The 21,059-nt window shown below is 42.6% G+C and overlaps 1 protein-coding gene across 1 annotated transcript in view; it reads right to left on the bottom strand.

Moving 5' to 3' along the window:
- WDR88 (WD repeat domain 88) overlaps positions 1-21,059 on the bottom strand; it is a 390,999-nt gene that overhangs the window by 118,408 nt on the left and 251,532 nt on the right. The window contains exon 5 of the mRNA XM_078671635.1: positions 4,540-4,678. Coding sequence (XP_078527761.1) covers positions 4,540-4,678 — 139 coding nt within the window. The remainder of the gene's footprint in view (positions 1-4,539; positions 4,679-21,059) is intronic.

The raw sequence follows: 21,059 nt of genomic DNA, 5'->3' as shown, positions 1-21,059 counted from the left end.
TTAAGAATATGATCTTTAAGAGAGTATGTATGAAAGTTCACCAAGATTTTACGTGGTTTAGTCCTTTGGGGGTTGCGTCTCAAAGGGTCCCGATGGACTCGCTGGATATCAAGAGCGAGATCTCCCTCTGATTGATCTAAAGACAGGGACTCCTTCAGGAGGTGAATAACAAATTGCTTAATTTCAGACCCCTCTGTTCCCTCAGGGACATTAAGAATGCGGATATTGCTCTGTCTTGCATTATTTTCCAAAGTTTCCATTCTGTCCGCCAGTTCCATATCAGCCCTTTTAAGCCTAGTGATATCTTCCTTGGCCTGGTCCAAATGGACAGATAACACAGCTACTGTCTCTTCTAATTTGCCTGTTCTTGATGTGAGACCATCAATTTTACCATCCAAGGATTCGTAGTAATTTCTGATCTCCAACTGATTGGCCGCGGATTCCTCAAACCCCTTTTTTATATCGAGCGATAGGGAAGAAAACATGGCCACCAGAGAACCTGCAGGGGCGCTGCACTCATCAGACATGGCTATAGAGGCTAAAATTGGGGTCCCCTGTCCTTGTAAGGCTTCCTGATCATTGACCTTTCTGGGGCCCCCTAGAGCTTCAACAGGTAAGCCTTGGCCAACAGATGGAACAAGCGCCGAGTATGCAGTATCAGAGAACCCGGGCGAATCTGGTAGAGAGATAGTTTTTTCGACCGTAGAAGCGAAGACAGACAAATCAGACAATGGCTCAGCATTTTGGGCAGATGAAACAGAAGAGCCAATTAGCGCGGGGGAGGCAGCAGAATCGAAATCAAGAGTTGGATCAGATAAGGAGGGAACTGTGGTTGAAGCAAGAGCTGACATAGCTGACAAGGGTCTATCCTCCGTGAGATCTAGCACCTGAGGAATAACCTTAAAGTACGAGCGGAGAGAGGGCGTGATTTTTGACCCCAGGACCACTCCAAGATTCCTAGTGAGTTTAGCAGATGTTAGCTTCTTGGTCTTTACCTCGGTAGACAGGTAAGATGAGGTTTTTTTTTTTAACTGCGTCAGATCTCTCTGGGGGGCTGCGGTAGTCTTTGGACTCAAGAGCAACTTTTTCCAAAGCCTCTTTCTTTTTTCTCCCACGCTTACTCTTTGTCTTGCAGCTTTTTAGAGGTGACTGAGATGAATCAGGCTGATGCCTGCCTGAGGGTGAATGAATCAGACCGGATTGAGGTTCACAGTCCCCCCCCCCCTTCCTCACAGGAGATCGCAGATGGTGCCCCACTATCTCCCTCCACAATGTCTGCAAGCGAGGGCTTAGGTAAAGGATTTTTTAATCTCACCTCGTTCTTTTGAATGCCGCTGTAAGTCTTACCACCGGGGGCTTGCACGAGGCATCGTGCCTTCCTGCCCCTTCTCAGCTCCAGGGCAGCCACAGCCCACAGCCGCAGACCTGGGGGAACCTGAAACTGCTGTGGAAACAGAGGGAATCCAATCCTCCCAGGATCGCTGCAAACCGAGCAAGCCGATCGTTGAACTCCGCTGATTGGATCCGGCATGCGGAGGGAAGACAGACTCTACAGACGCTGAAAAAAAGAAACTCTCATGGACGCTAAAACACGCTATGTGAGTGTCTCAAAGGATACAAAACGAAGGATATTTCCCCCTACTTGGCTCTACCGGGGGGCTCCGAGGGTCTTCGAATGTTGAAATCCGGGCCGAATCACCGAGTCTGCCGAGCGGAGCAGCTCATTGCAGGAGCGCGTTCACGGAGCACCGCGGCAGGTCAGCCGACTGCCGCCATGTTCTCCCCGATCTGACCTAGTTATTATAAATAGGCTGTCCAGTTCTAGGTTTAAACCTATAATAACTGATAAAACCCCACCGGAAGGGAAATCGCTCCCACTAGTGTAAACGTATAAACACAAAAAAAAAAACTGAACAACCACAAACTAAATGCCATTCAAAGAAAGGAAAAGGAGAGTGAAAGAGTCATTTTTATTTGTTCCTGAAGGGGCCAATCCAATGTAACTTTGTAATATAAGGTAGCAGTAAGAAAGACTGGGCTAACATTATTCTGCTTGAGTTTTGTTGTTTAGGGATGTCACTAAAATATTGTGTCTTCTTCCTTTTTTCAGTTTTGTGGTCTTTGGTCTAAAGATACAGGGGTTACAAGCATATTGTAGGTGTTGTTTATTTTTTTAATAAACTGTAGAGAATCAGGAAATATTAAAATCATATTTGATTTTTTTTGGCTAAGTTTCAGTATTTCACTGATAGGACAAATGTAGGTTTCATAAGAGTCTTTCCCAATATGTAACATCACATTTACCCACAGAGAATGGGTAAAAACCCTTGACACCTCAGCCCCCTTTTCTAGTTAGTCAGTATTCATAGTAGGTGAATTGCCAAACACCCCAGGCTTTAAACATTCAATGCAAGGTATAGTGACAGGTATATGTGAAAAGAGTGCAGTCACAAAGCATCTGGGATACTGGTGAAAACATGACACCAGACTTTTGGAAAAGACGGGATGCAGTGTCTCTTGGAATGCTGCTGCAAAAAGTTCTTACCAAGTTCAACAATGATTGAAGTGATTTTGTTTGTGTTTGCAGAGATTCCCTGTTAGAGATCACTTGGCAAGCAAAGAAATGTTGAGGAGCAATTCAGGAACTTTTATTTTACAATCTATGAGAAATAGCCCTTCACCAACCATGGCATTTGAAGTCAATGAAGCCTCACTGTGGTACTCTGCACAAGTTATAGATCCCTTCGTAAAGGGACATTTTCTCCGGAGTTTCAAAGTTGTTGCCTTATTTTTGACCGCTTCAATAACTCTGAGGGCATATGCGCCCAGTTCAACGCATGTGTTGCAGAACCTGTTGCAGAGAATCACAATCTTCAGGTGCACCAGTATTGGCATGGATAGCTATGTCAGTGGTCAGAGTTAGCAAATTGTATTCTGGCTATTTCGGCGTAGCCTGTCTCAAGTGCCAATGTTGAGAGGGCCTTTTCACAGATAAATGTTTACATGGGAAGGAAAGAGCGAGCGTGCATGACCAAAGATTCACTGAAGAAGTATTGTATGGTGTACTACGATGAGTTTGAATTGTAAAAATGTATTTGGACCTCATTTACATTGTACGTACACTGTCTATATACCATGCACTATCAGTGCAGAAAGCAAGCAATAATAAAAGCAAAAAGTTCCATAAAGACCGGAAAAACACAGTTTCTGTTGTTTTTAATGGCACGAAAATGTGCAACCACTGACATCCTTTGTTTTTTTAGGGTATTGAAATCACTTGAAAACACTGAAAAAACACCACCAGAATTGACCAAAAATAGAAACTGAAAACAGGAAAGCCTAATTATAAACAGATTTGACAAAGGCAGAAGGCCTGAAATATTTATTGTGAAAAGCATTTGATAAAGCCAATTGGCCTTTATGAGTGGATTCTTATTAAACTGTGTTAAAACCTGTAGAAAAGAATTTTCAAGGGTTTTTGTTTACCCCCCTGACAAATCCCTTATTTTCTTTGGAATTAATTCTCTTAGGACTGGCTTAGCAGCGAAGCTCTCTGTGAAAGCTTAAGTGATCACCAGAAAAAGAGCTGTAGCAAACCGTACTAAAAGAGGGACATGGGGTCCAGCCTCATGTTGATCTTCTCTACAAGCATTTGATTGAAAAACTATAGTGTTATCCTTCTTAGAAGTGGTTCCATTGCCCACAACAGATAGGTACATTGTTAATGCTGATCCCAGACTTTATATGGTGGAACCCTGTGACAAATACATTAGCAAGGGGGTTTCACATTTAATATGAACTCCCAGACAAATATTACAGAGAGTTTTACATTGAACTGCTCGCCAAAAAACTATACAAAGTGGCTTCACATTGTAAACTCTGACTAAAATACAATAGGAACAACACCGCCAATGGGGGCTTTACATTGTGAACCCTGAGGCACGTCATAAGAAGGCATTTTACTTTGTGAACTCCGATAAATACAATAGGAAGGTGTTTTGTGTTGTGAATTCTCTATCAAATGCAAAAGGAACAGGTTTTAAATTCTGAACTCCATGACCTAAAACACAGAAAGAGACTTTGTATTTGACAAATAAAAAAGAAATAGGTTTTCCATTGCCAACTCTCTTACAAATGTAGTAGGAATGGAGTTAGTATAGTGGTCCCTTTCGGCGGTCTTGCTATAGACCGCTCAAGCTGTCTGTCACAGATTGCATTGTATACAATAATCCACGGAGCCAATCCTGCTCTAGATTAGATAGCTTGCATAGGGAGCCCTGCTTACCGCAACCCAGCAATAATCAGGCAAATGGAGATTAGTGGTGAGTGATCAAATCATTCTGCATGCAGCACGCTTTTGAGATACTACACTCTCACAGTGGTGGTAGGAAAGATTTGATTTGATGCAAATTTATTTGGAAAGAACTTTATAGAGTTAAGTATCTACGTTATGGGTGTGGCAATCTACAATTTAACATAGTAACACTCATAGATAACACAAATAAATAACTCGATACCAAGATAATGAAGAAGTCTTACCTTTAACATATGCTACTCTATTGCCATTTTCCGCATCAATGACACAGATGGCATAGTCCACATCCACACCAGATACTGCCAGCTTGCCATTTGATGAAATATGGCATGACATTACCAGGCCTTCATGGTTGACAGACCACTACAGAAAAGATGACAAATGTGACAGTTACATTTCAGCATCCAAGAGAATGAACTACAGATGAAGGACTTTCGCAATTGAGAAGCATCAGTTACTCTTGGCTGAGATTCTGGGTTGAACCTCTGTTCTGGTATGGTAGTCCACTTTAGTTTTAAATTTTATTTAAGAAATGTTGGCAACAAATGTAACTCACATCTGTAGCTGTACCCACGTTTAAAGACTCATGGCTAGATGAGCAAACATACTGACTTATGCTCACTGTGATCTCCAGATAGAATTCGAAATTTCATTACATATGGATGATCTAGGTTTGTCAATGGCTTTCCTGAGAAGGAGGGCATGTTACTACAGTTGTTTTATGAAAAGCATTAATCTTTTAGACTTTTTTGAGACAGGGGCAAGTCTGACACAGTCACACAGGCTCTCTTTTCTACACTATTCTGAGTACTTGGCATGGCTGTCATGTCACTCTGTTCTTTTCTATTCCATCCCACTTAAACACCAGTCACACATTATGTCTGCTGGTGTCTGTATTTGCTTTTTTGACTAAAAAATGCACTGCAGTATTGTTTCAGGATTATTGATATATGAAAATCCATGGATACAGATTCTGCATACAATGTTTAGCTCTATTATTTTGTTTCTTTTATTATTCACAGTTTTTGTTTTTTTGGAGACCAGCTGGTTATGTCTCAGTCTAATATGGTATGCCGTTTATAATTTTTAAGGGGGGTGTTCAAATGTGCAGAATATAGTGGAGGTGGTATTAGAGTTGTTTTTATATTAGTACCATTGTCGTACCATGATAAAAAGTCCCTTCTTTAGAGCAGAGAATATAAAATGGCAGAGTCTGGCTCGAGAAACCAGTTAGAACATTGACATTTGGCAATAAAACTAAATTCAAATCAAAGAGAGTTCAAATTTGATAATGAGGCATCAAAGGGTTAGTCATAGGCCACCACTGCTTCTAGTACCACCCGATTTTAAAGAGACTACTCTGTTCAGCTTGCTGACAGTAGATCTCCCGCTGATGTATTTTCTCCTTACCAATGTTAGAACCCCCAGTCTGATTTAGAGGTGGACTGAGTTGCCAGTGTGCTGCTGTAGGAAGCCTAATGGGCTACTAACAGGCTACTTAGGGGATGGCAGAGCCCACTTCATCTATTTTCCCAAATATAGGAAAGCTCAAAGACTCCCCAGTCACCCCACTGCCCCCGGAAGGATACACAAGAAATCATTTCAGTGGTCTTTGAACCCACAGAAAGAAAGGGGTGTTAGTCACCAAATCCTAGTTGTCTTTCACCTTCTCCCTTTGATAAAATGGGCCAGGACGAACCTGATAATGTAACCAGCACGAAAATTAGAAGAACTTCCAACAAAAGTGGATGTGTTCCAGCAACAAGGTCCACCTCTGCGTTACACTACACTGCCTGATTGTTTTTAATGAGGAACTGCTACAAATCCCTGCCTGGCAGTCGTGAGGCAGAGTAGCAGTTGTCAGAAAAACTCAAAACAGTACCTCTATTATCAGGTGATGAATGCACAAGCAGGTCAAATTAAGCACCAACTTTTTGTGACGTGCCTGTCATTTTGTGTTCCGACCCATGTACTAATAGGTCACATTGCAAAATACTCGTGTGACAAAAGTTGGACAACTACTTGCCTAGTAGATATTAAGATTGGGAGTGTGGCCAAGAGGCAGAATACCTCTACTCCATCGTTCACATTCCCAAATGGAAATCTTTGTGTTAAGAAAGTGTTTCCCATTTGGATTAGATACTACCCCCAACCCCAGTGCCGGTATCTGATCAATGATTTGCAACTGCAATTGTGGTCACATATAATTGGTACATATCACTGCAAATAACAATAAGGACAGTACACCCCATTCATGCCTTTGCCTAATTTCAATTTGGAATATACAAACCCCTTTCCAACTAGCAAAAGGACTTATAAACATGCCAAAACACTCTTTTGTGGTTGCAATTCCTGTGATTTAGCAAAAAAGTCATGCAGTTTTATACAACCAAAATAGGTCACCCTCATGCAATGGTATCACATGAATTGCATGCCTCACATGAATATATCAATCAAAGTTGCTTATCAAAAGCTGTACATCGATGAACAACATTATTCTTTTGTCATTCGTTATATTTATCACATTATTCAATTGCATTGATTTACACTGAATAAATCTTTTTTTTTGTTTATTCATGCAGCATTTCAGCTGCTTCTCGTCTAGTTTCAAAAGAAAAAAACACAGATTCTTATTTAGAGTTTGGCGGACGGGATACTCCATTAAAACTTGGCGGATACGCCATCAATACTTTTAGGTACTTGTAATATTGTAGACGGGACATGTGCCATGTTTGTGACGGAATATCCAATCGGCCAAACTCTAAATAGGGCCCATAATCTTTTTAGGATCCTTCTTCGCGGTTGTATCATAATACTAGAATTATGTAGACATTTTAAAATATTGGCAATATATTTAACTATCTTGCACCATGCAAAAAGCAGAATCATTGTAAAGGAGACCCACAATGCTCGTTTCTCTTCATGTCTGAGGTCTTTGTTAGGCTGAATGTGAGAATACAAAAGACAAAACAAAATCCTCATGATCATTGTTAGACCTGTCATCCTCAGGGTGGCCTTCCCCCAAACGTTTGCTCTGAGCACTTTACCACTGCTGCCCAGTGCTAAAGTAAATGTGCTTCTCCCCTAAACATGGTGACATAGGTGTATACCCAATTGGCATATTTAGTTTACTTAAAATTCCTTTGTAAAGTGGTATACCATATACCCAGGGCCTGTAACGTAAATGCTACTATTGGGCTTGCAGCACTGATTGTGCCACCACACGAGTAGCCTTTCAAACCTGTCTCAGGCCTGTCATTGCAGAGACTGCGTGTTCAGTTTGCTGCCACTTATACTTGCCGTTTAAAACTCCTTGCCAAGCCTTAAACTTCCTTTTTATTACACATAAGTCACCCCTTAGGTAGGCCCTAGGTTACCTTAAAGGCAGTGAGCTGTGTAAGTAAAAGGTAGGAAATGTACTATTACGTTTTACATGTCCTTTTAGTGACAAACTGCTAAATTCATTTTTAACTACTGTGAGACCTACTCCTCTCATGGGCTAACATTTGGAATTCTATAATACACTTTTAGCACAGGTAGAGGCTGTTACTGCTTCGTGCTCTAACTCCTAATGTATGTATTGACCTTTGATAGGATTTAGGCATGTGATCTATCCCTATTTGTGTGCATCATCTTTTTAATAGTCACTGTGCCATTACTCCTACACTTTTAGTACTTCCCCACGTTGAATTTATTGTGGTGATCTGTCCAAGGTTCAGGGTACATTGTCTCGTGATATACTGCGCTCTCTTTGGTAGAGGGTGGAGACCAGTTGTCCCTCCCCTTTCAAACCAAAACCTAGGTGTTGGTCATGTTTAGAGGAAAAACAAAGCACAATGTGGCAAGGCTTCTTATGCGCAAACATTTTTTTTGTAATCCCCCCAATCTGGTACAAACTATTCAAATTGTGTGCTCCAAGGATGAGGACAGCCACTCATACCCTCAGGAAAAAGGACCAGAAAACCGTTCCCACAACAGCAAAATAGATTATCCTGAGTACAACACCATGTGTATCACAAAAATCAGAGTCCAATCAGTCTTCTTTTCCAATTCCGATGATTTTATTCTTGATGTATGATAAAATCTTCTCCAAATCGCACAATAGCCAACACGTGTGTCAGGAGTCGAACCGTCCGGTAAACGCTGACCTTAATCACGCTACACACGGAGGTTCGCGGCAAGAAAAACTACATTTCCCATCATGCTTGGGATGCACGTCGTGCGTGCCACGAGAGTCACGCAGTGGCAGGTAACAAAGCTCTTGCCAGGGAAAGCATCGCTGCCGATTATTCTTACTGGAGTTTCTTGTTCGGTTTGTAAAACTTGGAAGGCGGTAAGACCCCTTTTGATTTCCAGCTGTCTCGCAGTACCTAGGTCTTGGAAGGAGTAAGCGGTAGTCCGAAAATCTTTGTGTGCACTTTGGTTGTTGGGCGAGCGGCACGTCCTACTTACATCCGTGTTTTTGGATATACTTATATGTACAGTGGGCTCTCTTGGCTGAGCGAGCTCACGTTTCCCCGTTGGACGAGACCGGCAATCCGCCGTCTTGATGCGGGGAAACACGGTGGTACAGATGAGCTTCCCCGTTGGAGGAGACATCGATTTCTAAGTCTCTTGCGGGGAAGTCGTTTCTTTGTACTTACAACACGGGGCATTTTGTGCTCAGTACAGTTCCTTGGAAATAACACGGAGTACTTAGTGTCTTGGCCATCCTAGCAGTTTTGCTGGGAACTTCTTGGATATCAGTAACACTGCCGCGGCGCAGACATCATTAAGAATTCTTATCCATGTCTGCTATTTATGTTTGATTTCTCTCCACAATCTTTTATATGTATCCTATCACAGGAGAGAGGTGCTTAAGGGTATCATATTGGTGGGACCTTACTGACTACGGAAATATCACAGACAGTATTGGGTATGTTGTAGAACCTAGCTTACTGTGTATGTCAGTAGAAACAGAGTCAGTAGTTCCAATGTGTTCTTTTGTTTCCCATTACAGTTGGCAAAACACCTGGTATCACTCTATCCTCTCCCTGTATTTGAAGGCACCAGTATTTTCCTTTACAGGTAGAAGAGTAGAATAACAAACGTTCCTATCAGGAGGGAGGGACAAAGTTAGCCCTGTTATCCATAGTACTTATGGAGTGTTCCTTGTGTCTTTTGTTGTCTTTACAGGTCTCCCTCCCTGCTGTTACCATCCTTTCCTTCCCTCGCTTGACTATCCCGGCAGTCTGTGTATTTATACTTCAGACTCTGGGGCCTTCGAGAGGTGGACCCCTTATAGTATCGGCACAATCCCAAAGATATCTGGATGGAAGAGCCTCACAACGTGTTTCGTCAGATCTGATGCCTCCACATCTCTGACTTCATCAGGGCTTTAGAAATATATCCCAATTCCATACGTCAAATCTACTGTAGTCCAGACATCAAAGACTTGTATTAAATTAATATGCATTCGTAGATCTTCTAAAGTCCTTCTATCCAAGACAATAGGTAACCACAATCGGTCTTTTCTGACCAGAGCAGCAGAGAGTGCTCCCCACTCGTTTGACCAGCGTCGTGCTAGTCATATTTAGAGCCTCACCTTAGCACACTTTTCAGCGCCATCTTTGTAAGAGCTCTTGTTGCTGTAAACTGTGTTGATGTTAAATTTGGACCTTCATCATGGACACAGGACATTTCCTGTAATGGTTAGCTACTGCCCTAACGTGTTCTGTAACTCTCCTATGAACATCAATATCCACTTGTGCTTTTGCACCTATCAAAAGACACCATTTTTCTGTTGTGTTATATACCCAATTTCAATAGTGCACACACTCTTCTGTATGGAAAAATGAGGAATCTGAAGCTCAACACACCTGCCATGACTAATTCTAGAATACTGTGGATACCAAAAACTCTTTTTTCCACCCGGGACTCTACTATGGAACATCTTAATATCTTATCTCAAGATCCTCTTCTATCCTGCTCTTCATTTACTTCCACACCTCCTTCTAGACAGCTCTCTAAAATCCCAACGACAGCCCCATCACCAGCTAACAAAAGACCTAGAAAGACCCTCTGTTCCCTGTCAAACCTATTACCTCCATCTCTATGGAACTTATCCTAGATGAGATATGGGCGTTGAAACTCTACATGGAGCATACTTACGCAATACTCCGACTCAACGACAAATGACCTCTGATGTAAACTAGAGTTACGGATATGGGACTACAGATGATGATATGCAGGACACTGCTCGAGATGTTAAACAACGCCAAACAGAAGTAGTGTTTCTCAAAAAGATGCCTGAGAATTTAGAAAATCGCAATTGGCGCAATAAGCTTTGCATTTGTGGTCTTGCTGAAGATAAAGAGGGTTCCCAACCTATTTCATTCTTTCAATAGTTTCTCCCCAAAATCCTTGATATGCCCAAATCCACACACTTGAACATACAGCGTGGTCATAGATTTGGTTATCGCTCCCAGCATACTTCATCATCACAGAAACCTCAAGGAATCATCATCTTTTTTCTAGAATACCAAGACCTCCTAACAGTTATTAAAGCAGCTAAATCAAAGGTTGGATCACTTGGTCTGAAAGTTCATTATCTTTTATTTAAGATCTGGCCAAACCTACAGCAGATAGAAGGATTTTTTTACATGCGTCCTGAATTGTGGTCTCTTAGGGCCAGAGTTGTTCTCTTTCACCCATGCTTATTTAAAGTGACTTATAAAAACAAAACAACGATGTATCCATCCATGTTGTAGAAATGTATAGACAATTGCGAAATTGAAACAATGGAAACGTCTAAAAGTTCAAAAACCTGAATGTAGTATTTTACTTACACTTCATATCTCAAAATGCTAATATTTTGTCTTTTGATCCTTTTTAACCCATCATATGGCCTTATGTTCTTCATGTTGCTAACAAGTATGTTCCCCATGAGATCATAATGAATTTCTCTTTCTACCACCATTTAAGTACCCCCCTTTTCCAGCTGCTCATGTTCTTATACATATTCATATATCCATGGGCTGTATTTCAACCCTCCTGGTTGCCTCCGGATCCCAATCATGCCATCGTCCCCGTTCTGGTCTCACAACCCTCATTCATTTGCTTTGCTACTTGGTATATTTTTTGTTTTATTTTGTGTTGCTAATTGTAGCTATTTTCTTATTCTTTCCGGTCATATTTTTCTGCTACTTATGTCTTTCTTTCTTCTCTCGTATTTCTATTCTAATTTTGAACTTGCTTTATTCTTCTCATGTTTATTTGTTGTTTTTCAATTTCTACATTATTTCCTTAACTCGAAATCTTTCTGTGAAAAACCTCTTAACTATCATTCTGTGGCTTACGATCACAAAATGTTTTGTTGAGGTCATTAGCTTCACTATAATGTTTTATTTATGACATTACATGTTAATACTTGGAATGTTAAAGGGTTGGCTTCCCCCATTAAACGACAGAAGGGGATCACTCATTTTGCCAAGCTAAATGATGACATTGCTTTGTTATAGGAAACTCACATTGTTGATCTAGAAGCCAAGAAACTCATACGTAATTGGGTGGGACATGCATTTAGTTCACCAGGAAATGGGAAATGTTCTCTCATTGACTCATGGAGAATTTACAACCATGGTTTGCAAGAATATGTATTCTTTTCACCTGTACACTTCTCTCAATCCAGAATTGATCGCCTTTTTGTTTCCAAAGCTTTATCTCAACATATTTTATGAGCCGATATAGGTGCTATTTTACTTTCTGTTCATGCCCTGGTAACATTAGATTCAGATCTTCCTTCTCCACCTCCAAACGTGAAAAGATGGTGTTTCAATACTTCTCTTTTACTAGATAACACTATTACATAACATTTTGGTGTTTTTATAATAGTTTTTTTTTACCTTGAATGACACACCAGATATGTCTTATCAGATCACTTGGGAAACATTAAAAGGTGCCTCAAGGGACTTTATTATTAGTTATGCTTCCAACAAAAAAAAAACTCTAAAAAAGCATTAGATCTCATTAAACACATTAAATCCTTAGAGTAGAGCATTCATATTTTATGTCAAAATCGAAGTCTTGTCTAGATGAAGTGAATAAAGCCACATTTAATTTGAATACACTTTTAACTTAAGATGCTTCATCTTATCTTCTTAAATCAATAGCTAAATACTATGAAGGCCAAAATAAGGCAGGCAAACATCTAGCAAATTAACTAAAGGTTAAAAATGATCAAACTAAAATAAACTTTTTTATGTGATACTTCAACTCCATTTTTTTAGACAAGGACATATTAAAGGAATTTACCAAATACTACCAAATCCTTTATACACCAGGAAATAATTCATTACGAACTGATATTAATCTATACCTCTCTTCTGAACATACAGAATTCAATAAAATCACAGATGTATCTTCTCTTGGCAATTATCTCCCGCCAAGACATTCGTAATGCAGTCAATTCTATTAAAATAGGCAAAGCCCCTGGACCCGATGGATTTCATATTGAATTTGACTTCCATTTGCCTAAATCATTAATTCCTAAACTACGCCAATGTTTAATTTCTTTACAACCTCCAATTCCATTGCAGGTACCCTTCATGATGCTTTAATATGCCTTATTCCTAAAGAAAATAAAGACCCTAAATGATGCAAGAATTATAGACCAATTTCCCTTGTCAATTCTGATTATAAAATATGTGCTAAGATTCTTGCCTTGTGTCTAGATCTTCTTCTCCCAAACTTAATCGGCAGTGAACAATCTGGATTTGTTAAGGGTAGACATCCTACCGATAATACCAGACTCTTCTTTGACATATTGAGCAAATAAAATACATTCCTTAAACACTGAGAACGTTTTTCACCGAATACATTGGAGTTTTATATTTTCTACCATTTCATGGTTTGGTTTTGGACATAAATGTATCAACCTTGTTTCTCTTTTATGTTCCCCACCTAAAGCATCAATGTTTGTTATTGGTCTAATCTCTCCCTCTTTCCCTCTACACAGAGGAGTGCGATGAGGTTGCCCCCATCCCCTCTTCATTTTAGCTGGAGCCTAGCAGCGTGCATGTGCTGCTCTGCGAGGCATGGGGTGTTCAGTATGTGAAGTTTCACTCCGCCCCCTCGTTGCAGATTTGGTTACGTGAGCGTCCTTCCAAAAAGCTTGCCTTTGTGTGGTTTATTAATGCTATTTGTCCCACCTTCTTCTTACTGTGTACCCACCTAAATAGATAAAGATATTCTTTATCTGGGATGCTTTTCCTTTAGTCTTGCGCACTACTTTGTGCTTTGTTGCACATAGCAGCAGTCTTTTGGTGGCTTTGCGGAGTGTCCGCTTTATGGTTTTATGGGTTTAACTTCTAAATACTCAGCACAGCATCAGCTTTGTGCTCTTATCTCTGACTTCAACGTGACATGATTTCCCCGTCCCTTAACCTCAGTGCTTTAAATGGGCCGGTACTCACCGGTACTGAGTACCGGCACTTCTTTTTTTTCTCCTAAGAGTACCGGCATTTTTCAGTTACCAAGGAGAGTATCACTGTATCCAGGTGGCATTTTAGGTCACAAATAGACATGTGAGCATGTATCGCATTTCTACACTACGGCGCATGCTCACATGAAGGCCATTTCACGAGGGGGCAGGGACACGGCAGCGCAACGTGTGACGTCACGTCACCCGCCAGGTAGCTGTGCGGCAGAAGAAAGGAAAGCCCCTTGTCTTTTCGTTTCTTCTTTTCCAGCACAAAGAGAAAGAGCCATATCATTCCAGCAACGAGCAGGAACAAGGTTTCCCATCAGTGCCAGTGGCAGTCCGATTGAGGACCCATCAACAAGGAACTTTCTGCCACTCCGTAGGTGAGTGCCCTGTGCGCAGCCCCAATCGTCTCGTGCTAAAAAAAGGAATGTGCCCATGTGCACTGCAGGGGAGGATGCAGTGCTTTACCACGGTGCCCTCTCTTTCAGGCTTCCACTCAGTGCAGGATGCTGTCGCTGGGGCAGGGCGGGGAGGAGAGCAGGTGGCTGGCTGCCTCGCGTCCTTTGCTGGTTTAAATGTTTTAATTAATAAGTGCTACTCACTAATTGCGTTTACTCTCATTGCGGGTACTTCCAAGCAGTCCAGAAAGAAGCTATCTGGTCTGTGGAAATCGAAATGCTTAACTGCATGCAAGATCTCTGGATTATGTTTCAATATGGCATATGATAAGTACATTTATCTTAAGTAATGAGATAGCGATCCTTTATGAAATGCATTTTCACTTCCTTTCTGATTTGCATGAGGGTTGAAGTATTTTTTTTATATGTTGTTCCAGATCATGGATGTGAAGATGAAGAACGTTTTCTTTCTGTTTTTTGCTGTTCTCCGTCGCTGGTCTGCCAGGTTCTGCCAGGTTCCTGACTCCTTATGTTATATTAATGTGGGAATTTATAGAGTGCACGTTCACCATAAGGTCTCTTGGAACGAAAGTAGAGGAAGTAGGACTGTCTACCGGAAGTGTTTTTTTCTTGGCCTGGCATGGAAGTGTTCTGTTTCTGATGACTACATAGGTGATGCAGTTGGTCATAAAGATGACTTGAGCCTTGGTGGTGAACCAGAATAATTTCTTCCTTCAGTGTGGGTGTTGCTTTAATCTTCTGACTGTTGTCCCTGGCAGGGGGCTTACCTGGCTACCGCTGTTCCTTGGGCTCTGCTGTTCTCCCTCCCGCTGCCGCAGCCAGACATCTTGCGGCCGCCGTGCGGAGGGAGACTACACTCCCCAGCCTGCACTGCTTCCAGCCGGAAGCCGACGCAGTTGTTCCCGCGCCCGGAGGCGCTTGAAATTACCGGCAGCCCCGGTGGAGCGGGTGTTGCTTTAATCTTCTGACTGTTGTCCCTGGCAGGGGGCTTACCTGGCTACCGCTGTTCCTTGGGCTCTGCTGTTCTCCCTCCCGCCGCCGCAGCCAGACATCTTGCGGCCGCCGTGCGGAGGGAGACTACACTCCCCAGCCTGCACTGCTTCCAGCCGGAAGCCAACGCCGTTGTTCCCGCGCCCGGAGGCGCTTGAAATTACCGGCAGCCCCGGTGGAGCGGGTGTTGCTTTAATCTTCTGACTGTTGTCCCTGGCAGGGGGCTTACCTGGCTACCGCTGTTCCTTGGGCTCTGCTATTCTCCCTCCCGCCGCTGCAGCCAGACATCTTGCGGCCGCCGTGCGGAGGGAGACTACACTCCCCAGCCTGCACTGCTTCCAGCCGGAAGCCGACGCCGTTGTTCCCGCGCCCGGAGGCGCTTGAAATTACCGGCAGCCCCCGCGTCGCGGGACGCGCCGGGTGAAGCCCGGGCAAAGGGCGGGCCCTCTGTAGCCCTCAGGAGCCGAGGGAGGCCGGGCTGGGCCTACTTATTGACATTATTGACATTTCGCCCAAGAGAAACTGTGCTGTATGTTAGTAAGTTCATATATCTGATAGTGCGGTTAGAGGTCGGCTAGAATCTTTGGTTGTGCTATTATTACCTCAAAATCACTTCCATAAGTAGGTGTGCTTACCATCGCTCCAGTTAAAAACTGCAACGCATTATGAGTTCGAACACCACTAAAGGATTACCGCCATTGGCAAGTGGCGCTAATAAAGGAACATTGGACAATTATGTAATTAGGATTACTCCTGAAAGCGAAAGGGAGAGCGTACTTGAAGAGCAGCGTGCTGAGCGACGACGCTCAGTCGATTCGATTAAAAACAAACGCTCCTCCCTTGGTCGGTCACAGCTAGATATTTCACCACTCACTAGCTGTCCCGCTGATAATGAGGATCCCGATATAACAAATAACAGCATTCCTATCCTCTTACGCGATGTAACTTCTACTCCTGATACGGTTAATGAATTACATAGACAACTTTCGTCTTCTCCCTGCAAAACGATACCAGAAATAGAAGTTATACCTGATACGCCCTTACCAGTGGTAGAGGTTGCGTGTAAAAAGTCCAAAAACATAAAGCAACCCCGCGTACAAGGTTCACCACCAAGAAAAAGAAGGAAAAGGGGGAATGAACCACAGAGAAAAAAGATTAGCCATACCGACTTCGGTAAATCTTCCAAAGGCCCCTTACCAAATACAACTACTATACCAGCACTAGGAACTCCACCACAATGCCCGACATTAGAAACCCCTGGTATGGACTTAATGGGAACAATGGAACAACTAATTAGATCCTCGACATTGTTGTTAATAGAGAGACTGACAAGAATAGAAGATCGGCTTAGAACTCTAGAGGAGGCACTAGCTACAAATACAGGGCTAACTAAATACACTGTGACGCCCGTATTGGCAACTCTGCCCACGGTACCATCCATAAACATTGAGGTTACGTAGGTTTTCAGCTTCGCTTCGCATACAGCCGCCATTTTGTGTTTAGCCGCCATTTTGTGTTGCCTTACTCAGGCAGCACGGCTAACGCGGTAAAAATGGTCTTTCTGCCTTTTCAGCTGCTCCGTGTCTTTCCTGTTAAAGAACAACCCTTGTCCTTGTGTACGACACTGATGTCAGGGTCTGGCCGAGTTCGCAAAGCCATGTCTAGACTGATTAATCCATGTCTTACTCCACTGTTTGGGTCCCACCATTCTTCTCTACTTTATCTTGTTTAACTGGCCTTCACCATTCTCTTCGTGTGTTCTCTTGTTACATATCCCTTCTTTTGAAGCATTCTACACATGTTTTGCCACCTGCAAATTGAATTACAGGCACTAGTGTTGATTAACCTGAGGGGAGGAGAGCACACGGGGTCTGAAAGGAGGGTGTGTTTTAGACCTCCGATAGTTTGTTTTCGAACTATTCCTATTTGTCAGTTTTGTGTATATCGGGAGTTGTCATTGTAAACTTGTTCTGTATAATAGACTGTGCGCCACGGATTGAAGTGGCAGTCTCTTGAGAACCTACCTGTGTGGTACTTCTTAGATAACTGTACTTAGCTGCAGCTAATAAACCTACTTTTCTATGCCTAACAGAGTGTCTCGTGTCTCTGTCTGTCGAGGCAGGTGAACGCGGAGATCCTAGGCGTGCCCTGCGCCGCCTGGCCCATAAGGTCAGGTTTTCCAATTGGCGGCCCAACGTGGGGCGACTTCAGCGGTAGTAGTTTTTGCCCGAGAGTCGTGAGAAGCTTCGCAAGAAAATTCCGGAGGATTTCGCGAACCACGTGAGTGACCCCTGCATGTCGAAGTGGACCGAAGGTCTTTTGAAGCGTGGCTACTCCTTCCCGACGGCTGCTGACGACTGCTGCCCTGACTGTCGCCCTGCCTTGGCCCTTTGGTGATGATTGGTATCGCGAGACGTTAGACGGACATCTGTTGGCGTGAGAAAAACATTTAGTTAAGTATTTGTGGGTAGCGCCCACTCTTTGTTTTTGTTTTTGTTATTCGATTAGCGCGCTAACCGAAGCCAAGGGGTAAGTACGCTTGTGCTGTGACTCTATTGTCTAAAAATCCCTTGACGTTTGTAAGGAAGTCCAGTTCGTTACAAAATGCCTGGATTTAGTAAGTTTAAGATATTTTGCTGTTTTGGTTGTTCAAGGGATTCCCGGCTAGAGGATTCTTGTCCGATTCCTCCAGTTGGAACTCCTACCTACGAGCTTTACTCAAAACATGGTCTGGGTCCTATTGTTTTTAATGAAACATGGATCCGATATACTAAAAAGGATGGTGTTTTACAGTGGCCACAAAATGGTTCTTTTGAGCCTGATATATTAGATAATTTGGAAGCGATTCTATTCAAGAGAAAAGCCCGGCCGGCAATGTTTGACTCTTTTCGCCTCTGGCGTAAGGAAGCCAAACAGAAAGAAATTAAGCAAATAAAGAAAGATAAGAAAGAGCAGAGTATGACGATTTTACAGGCTGCCCAACAGTTTAAAAATGACGAAGCTGATCAGGTGCTTGAGGTGTCGGAAAGACAACATCGTATGGCAATAGATAGATGTAATCCTGTGTTACCTACTGTATCGAAGAGTAAAACCCCCGATGACGATTCTTTTATGTCCCATTTGTTGACATTACCTCCAGCTTATGTGTTAGGTGCTAATGCACCGCCATTACAACCTGCTGTTAATCCAGCTGTTTTGGTTCCTGCACAATTGCCTATTCCTGTGATTCCAGCTCCGCCCCCTTTGCCAGCGACTTCTGTACCCCAATCTTCTGTGCCTCAGCCTCCTCCATCTGTCGTTTCTTTTTCTACGGATTCTTCTTCTGTTTTACAGAATACGTTGTCTCCTGTTTTAGTGTCAGATTCCCCTACAGCTGGACAACGTTTAGTCGACACTGTTTCAGGTCTTTTGTTGCCTTTTCTTTGGCCTCTTTACTTTTCTCCTGCGTTGTCTAGGAGACAATCCCGTAGTCAGTTTCCAGATTTGGAAGAACAAACTAAATTAGATTCTCTTGCTCGTAATTGGATTATGAGTAGTGTACAGTACAGTGTACGTGATATTTTAGATACTTTCCTTCAATGAAACGCGCCTACACAGAGATACGTGTTCAATGCTATGTGCAATACTCTGATTAAAGGATGGGGAGATGTGGATCTGGATTCACCTCCTCAGGATTTATTCGAAATACAGGATCAATTTGATAAAGGACTTATTGTGGGTCCTGCTGTAGAACATGCTATTCAAAAGCTTGTTACTTTTCGATCCGCCTTTTTCTCTCAAAATTCTCTTGAGCCTGATCCCTCGGTTCGTCGTAAGATGGCACAATATCCGATGCGAGAAGTTCCTCCGATATGGAGGGATGGAGATGCAGCTGCTAATCCGCCTGTCCCTGCTCATTTTCAGCGTATATGGGTACATGATCCTTGGAAAAGGTCAGAAGCATTGGCACTTAAACAGTCTTTACCGGACCCTCGGAAGAATCCTGCTGGGTATTATAAAGAGTTGTCCCAGACTGCTGACGCTTGTAGTATGAATTTGGCAGATATTGATTTACTTATGGGAAATGTAGTCCCACAAGCGATATGGACCAAAATTCGTAAACAGGATCATGATGCAGCTTCAGGAGGTAATTGGGCTGCTATTACAGATGCAGATGCAGGACAAATAGGTGGTGCCAAACCTGATGACTTAATTACGGAATTACCTGGAAAAATAATAGATTTTATGAAAACTATGATGCCTGCGGTGCGCATTAACTGGGATAAGTTAGCGGCGTGTAAGCAAAAGACGGATGAAAGTGTCTCCGACTTCTTTACTCGTTTCGAAGAGACTTTCATCGACCATAGTGGTCAAGACATGAGTACTGAAGGTGGACAGCGATTGTTCGTAGATAAATTTGTTTTTAATTTACTTCCAGAATTATCACATAAATTAAAACAATCAGAGAGTTCGTGGGCTGTTTCTTCCACTGCCCAGATATTGGCTACTGCTCAATATTATGAGAATAGGGATAAGGAAGATAAGGAAAAAGTGGAGAAAAAGACTAAAGAATTAAAAACGAAGGTTCTTCTGCAACAGGCTTATCCCCCTCGTTCTGCTCAGCCCCAATTCCAACAGCCCCCGCAGTTTCAGAGATTGTTGCAGAAACCGGTACCCTCAGCTCCGCAAGTTCCATTGGGTCCTAATCAGTGAGCCTACTGTAAGGAAGATGGTCATTTTAAGAATGCTTGTCCGATTTTATTGCAGTGGTACGGTGGACCATTAGCACCACGGTGTCATGGTGATCCTCGGTCCATATCCAGAGGTAGGGGACGTGGTGCGTCGACTCAGGAACAACGTCCCTCTCCCCCTCAGGATTCTACAAATTACTTTGATCAGCAGACTTCTCAATCTGCACAATATTACAATGATGACTATTGTCTCGATAATGAGGACGTTGATTTTCATACTAGCTAGGACAGCCATAGGCAAAGTAAGGGAGTCGTATCAGTTCCAGTATATCAGGAAGGACCTTATGTTAATGTTATGGCATTAGGTGTTACAGAACCATTTCTCTTGGATACTGGTGCAATGAGAAGTTCCATAATGCATTCTAAACTCCCTGGGGCACCTTTGTCTGGCTTAACAAATGTTTCTGTAGGATTCTCTGGCGCCCCAGTTTCAAATCTGGTTTCTTGTCCTTTGTCCATTTCTATTGGTCCATACGATTTGGAAGCTCCGCTTCTTTTAACAACAGGTTGCGGAGAGAATTTATTGGGTTTGGACTTATTGAAACGTTTACATGCTACGCTGTATTGTTCACCCTCTGGTGTGCACCTCACTTTGGGTGATAAATTGACTTCTCCGATGTATGTATCTAAAGAACAGCTACCACCTGCACTGCGTTCACTTCCTTTTACACTTTGGGCTACGGGTCCGAATGATGTTGGCTTATTGCAAATTCCACCATATGTGATTACCGTTAAGCCCGATGTTAAAATGACACGTGTTCCTCAATATAAAATATCTAATGATGGTGAAAGAGCCTTGTTGGCCATTGTTCATGATTTGGTTCAGAAAGGTGTGGTCGAAGAGACTAGCGGGAATGTTTGCAATAGCCCTGTTTTACCTATTCTTAAACGTACTGATCCCTCTCAGCCACATGTGTACCGCTTTGTAATTGATCTTCGAGAGGTCAACAAAATTGTTGTCCCTCAGTTTCCTGTTGTGCCAGATATAACTGCTTTGCTTACTATGATTCCTGCTTCAGCGGTCTGGTTTTCGGTTATTGATCTTAAGAATGGTTCCTTTAATCCGTTCCCTTCGTGGGTTGAGTGTCACCGCGTTTAATTACGCGGATGACATTCAACTGGTCTTTACCATTGATTCCTCT

The sequence above is a fragment of the Lissotriton helveticus genome, chromosome 12 (assembly GCF_964261635.1).
Source record: "Lissotriton helveticus chromosome 12, aLisHel1.1, whole genome shotgun sequence".
Taxonomy (NCBI): Eukaryota; Metazoa; Chordata; class Amphibia; order Caudata; family Salamandridae; genus Lissotriton; species Lissotriton helveticus.
This window is presented reverse-complemented; position numbering and strand designations above follow the sequence as displayed.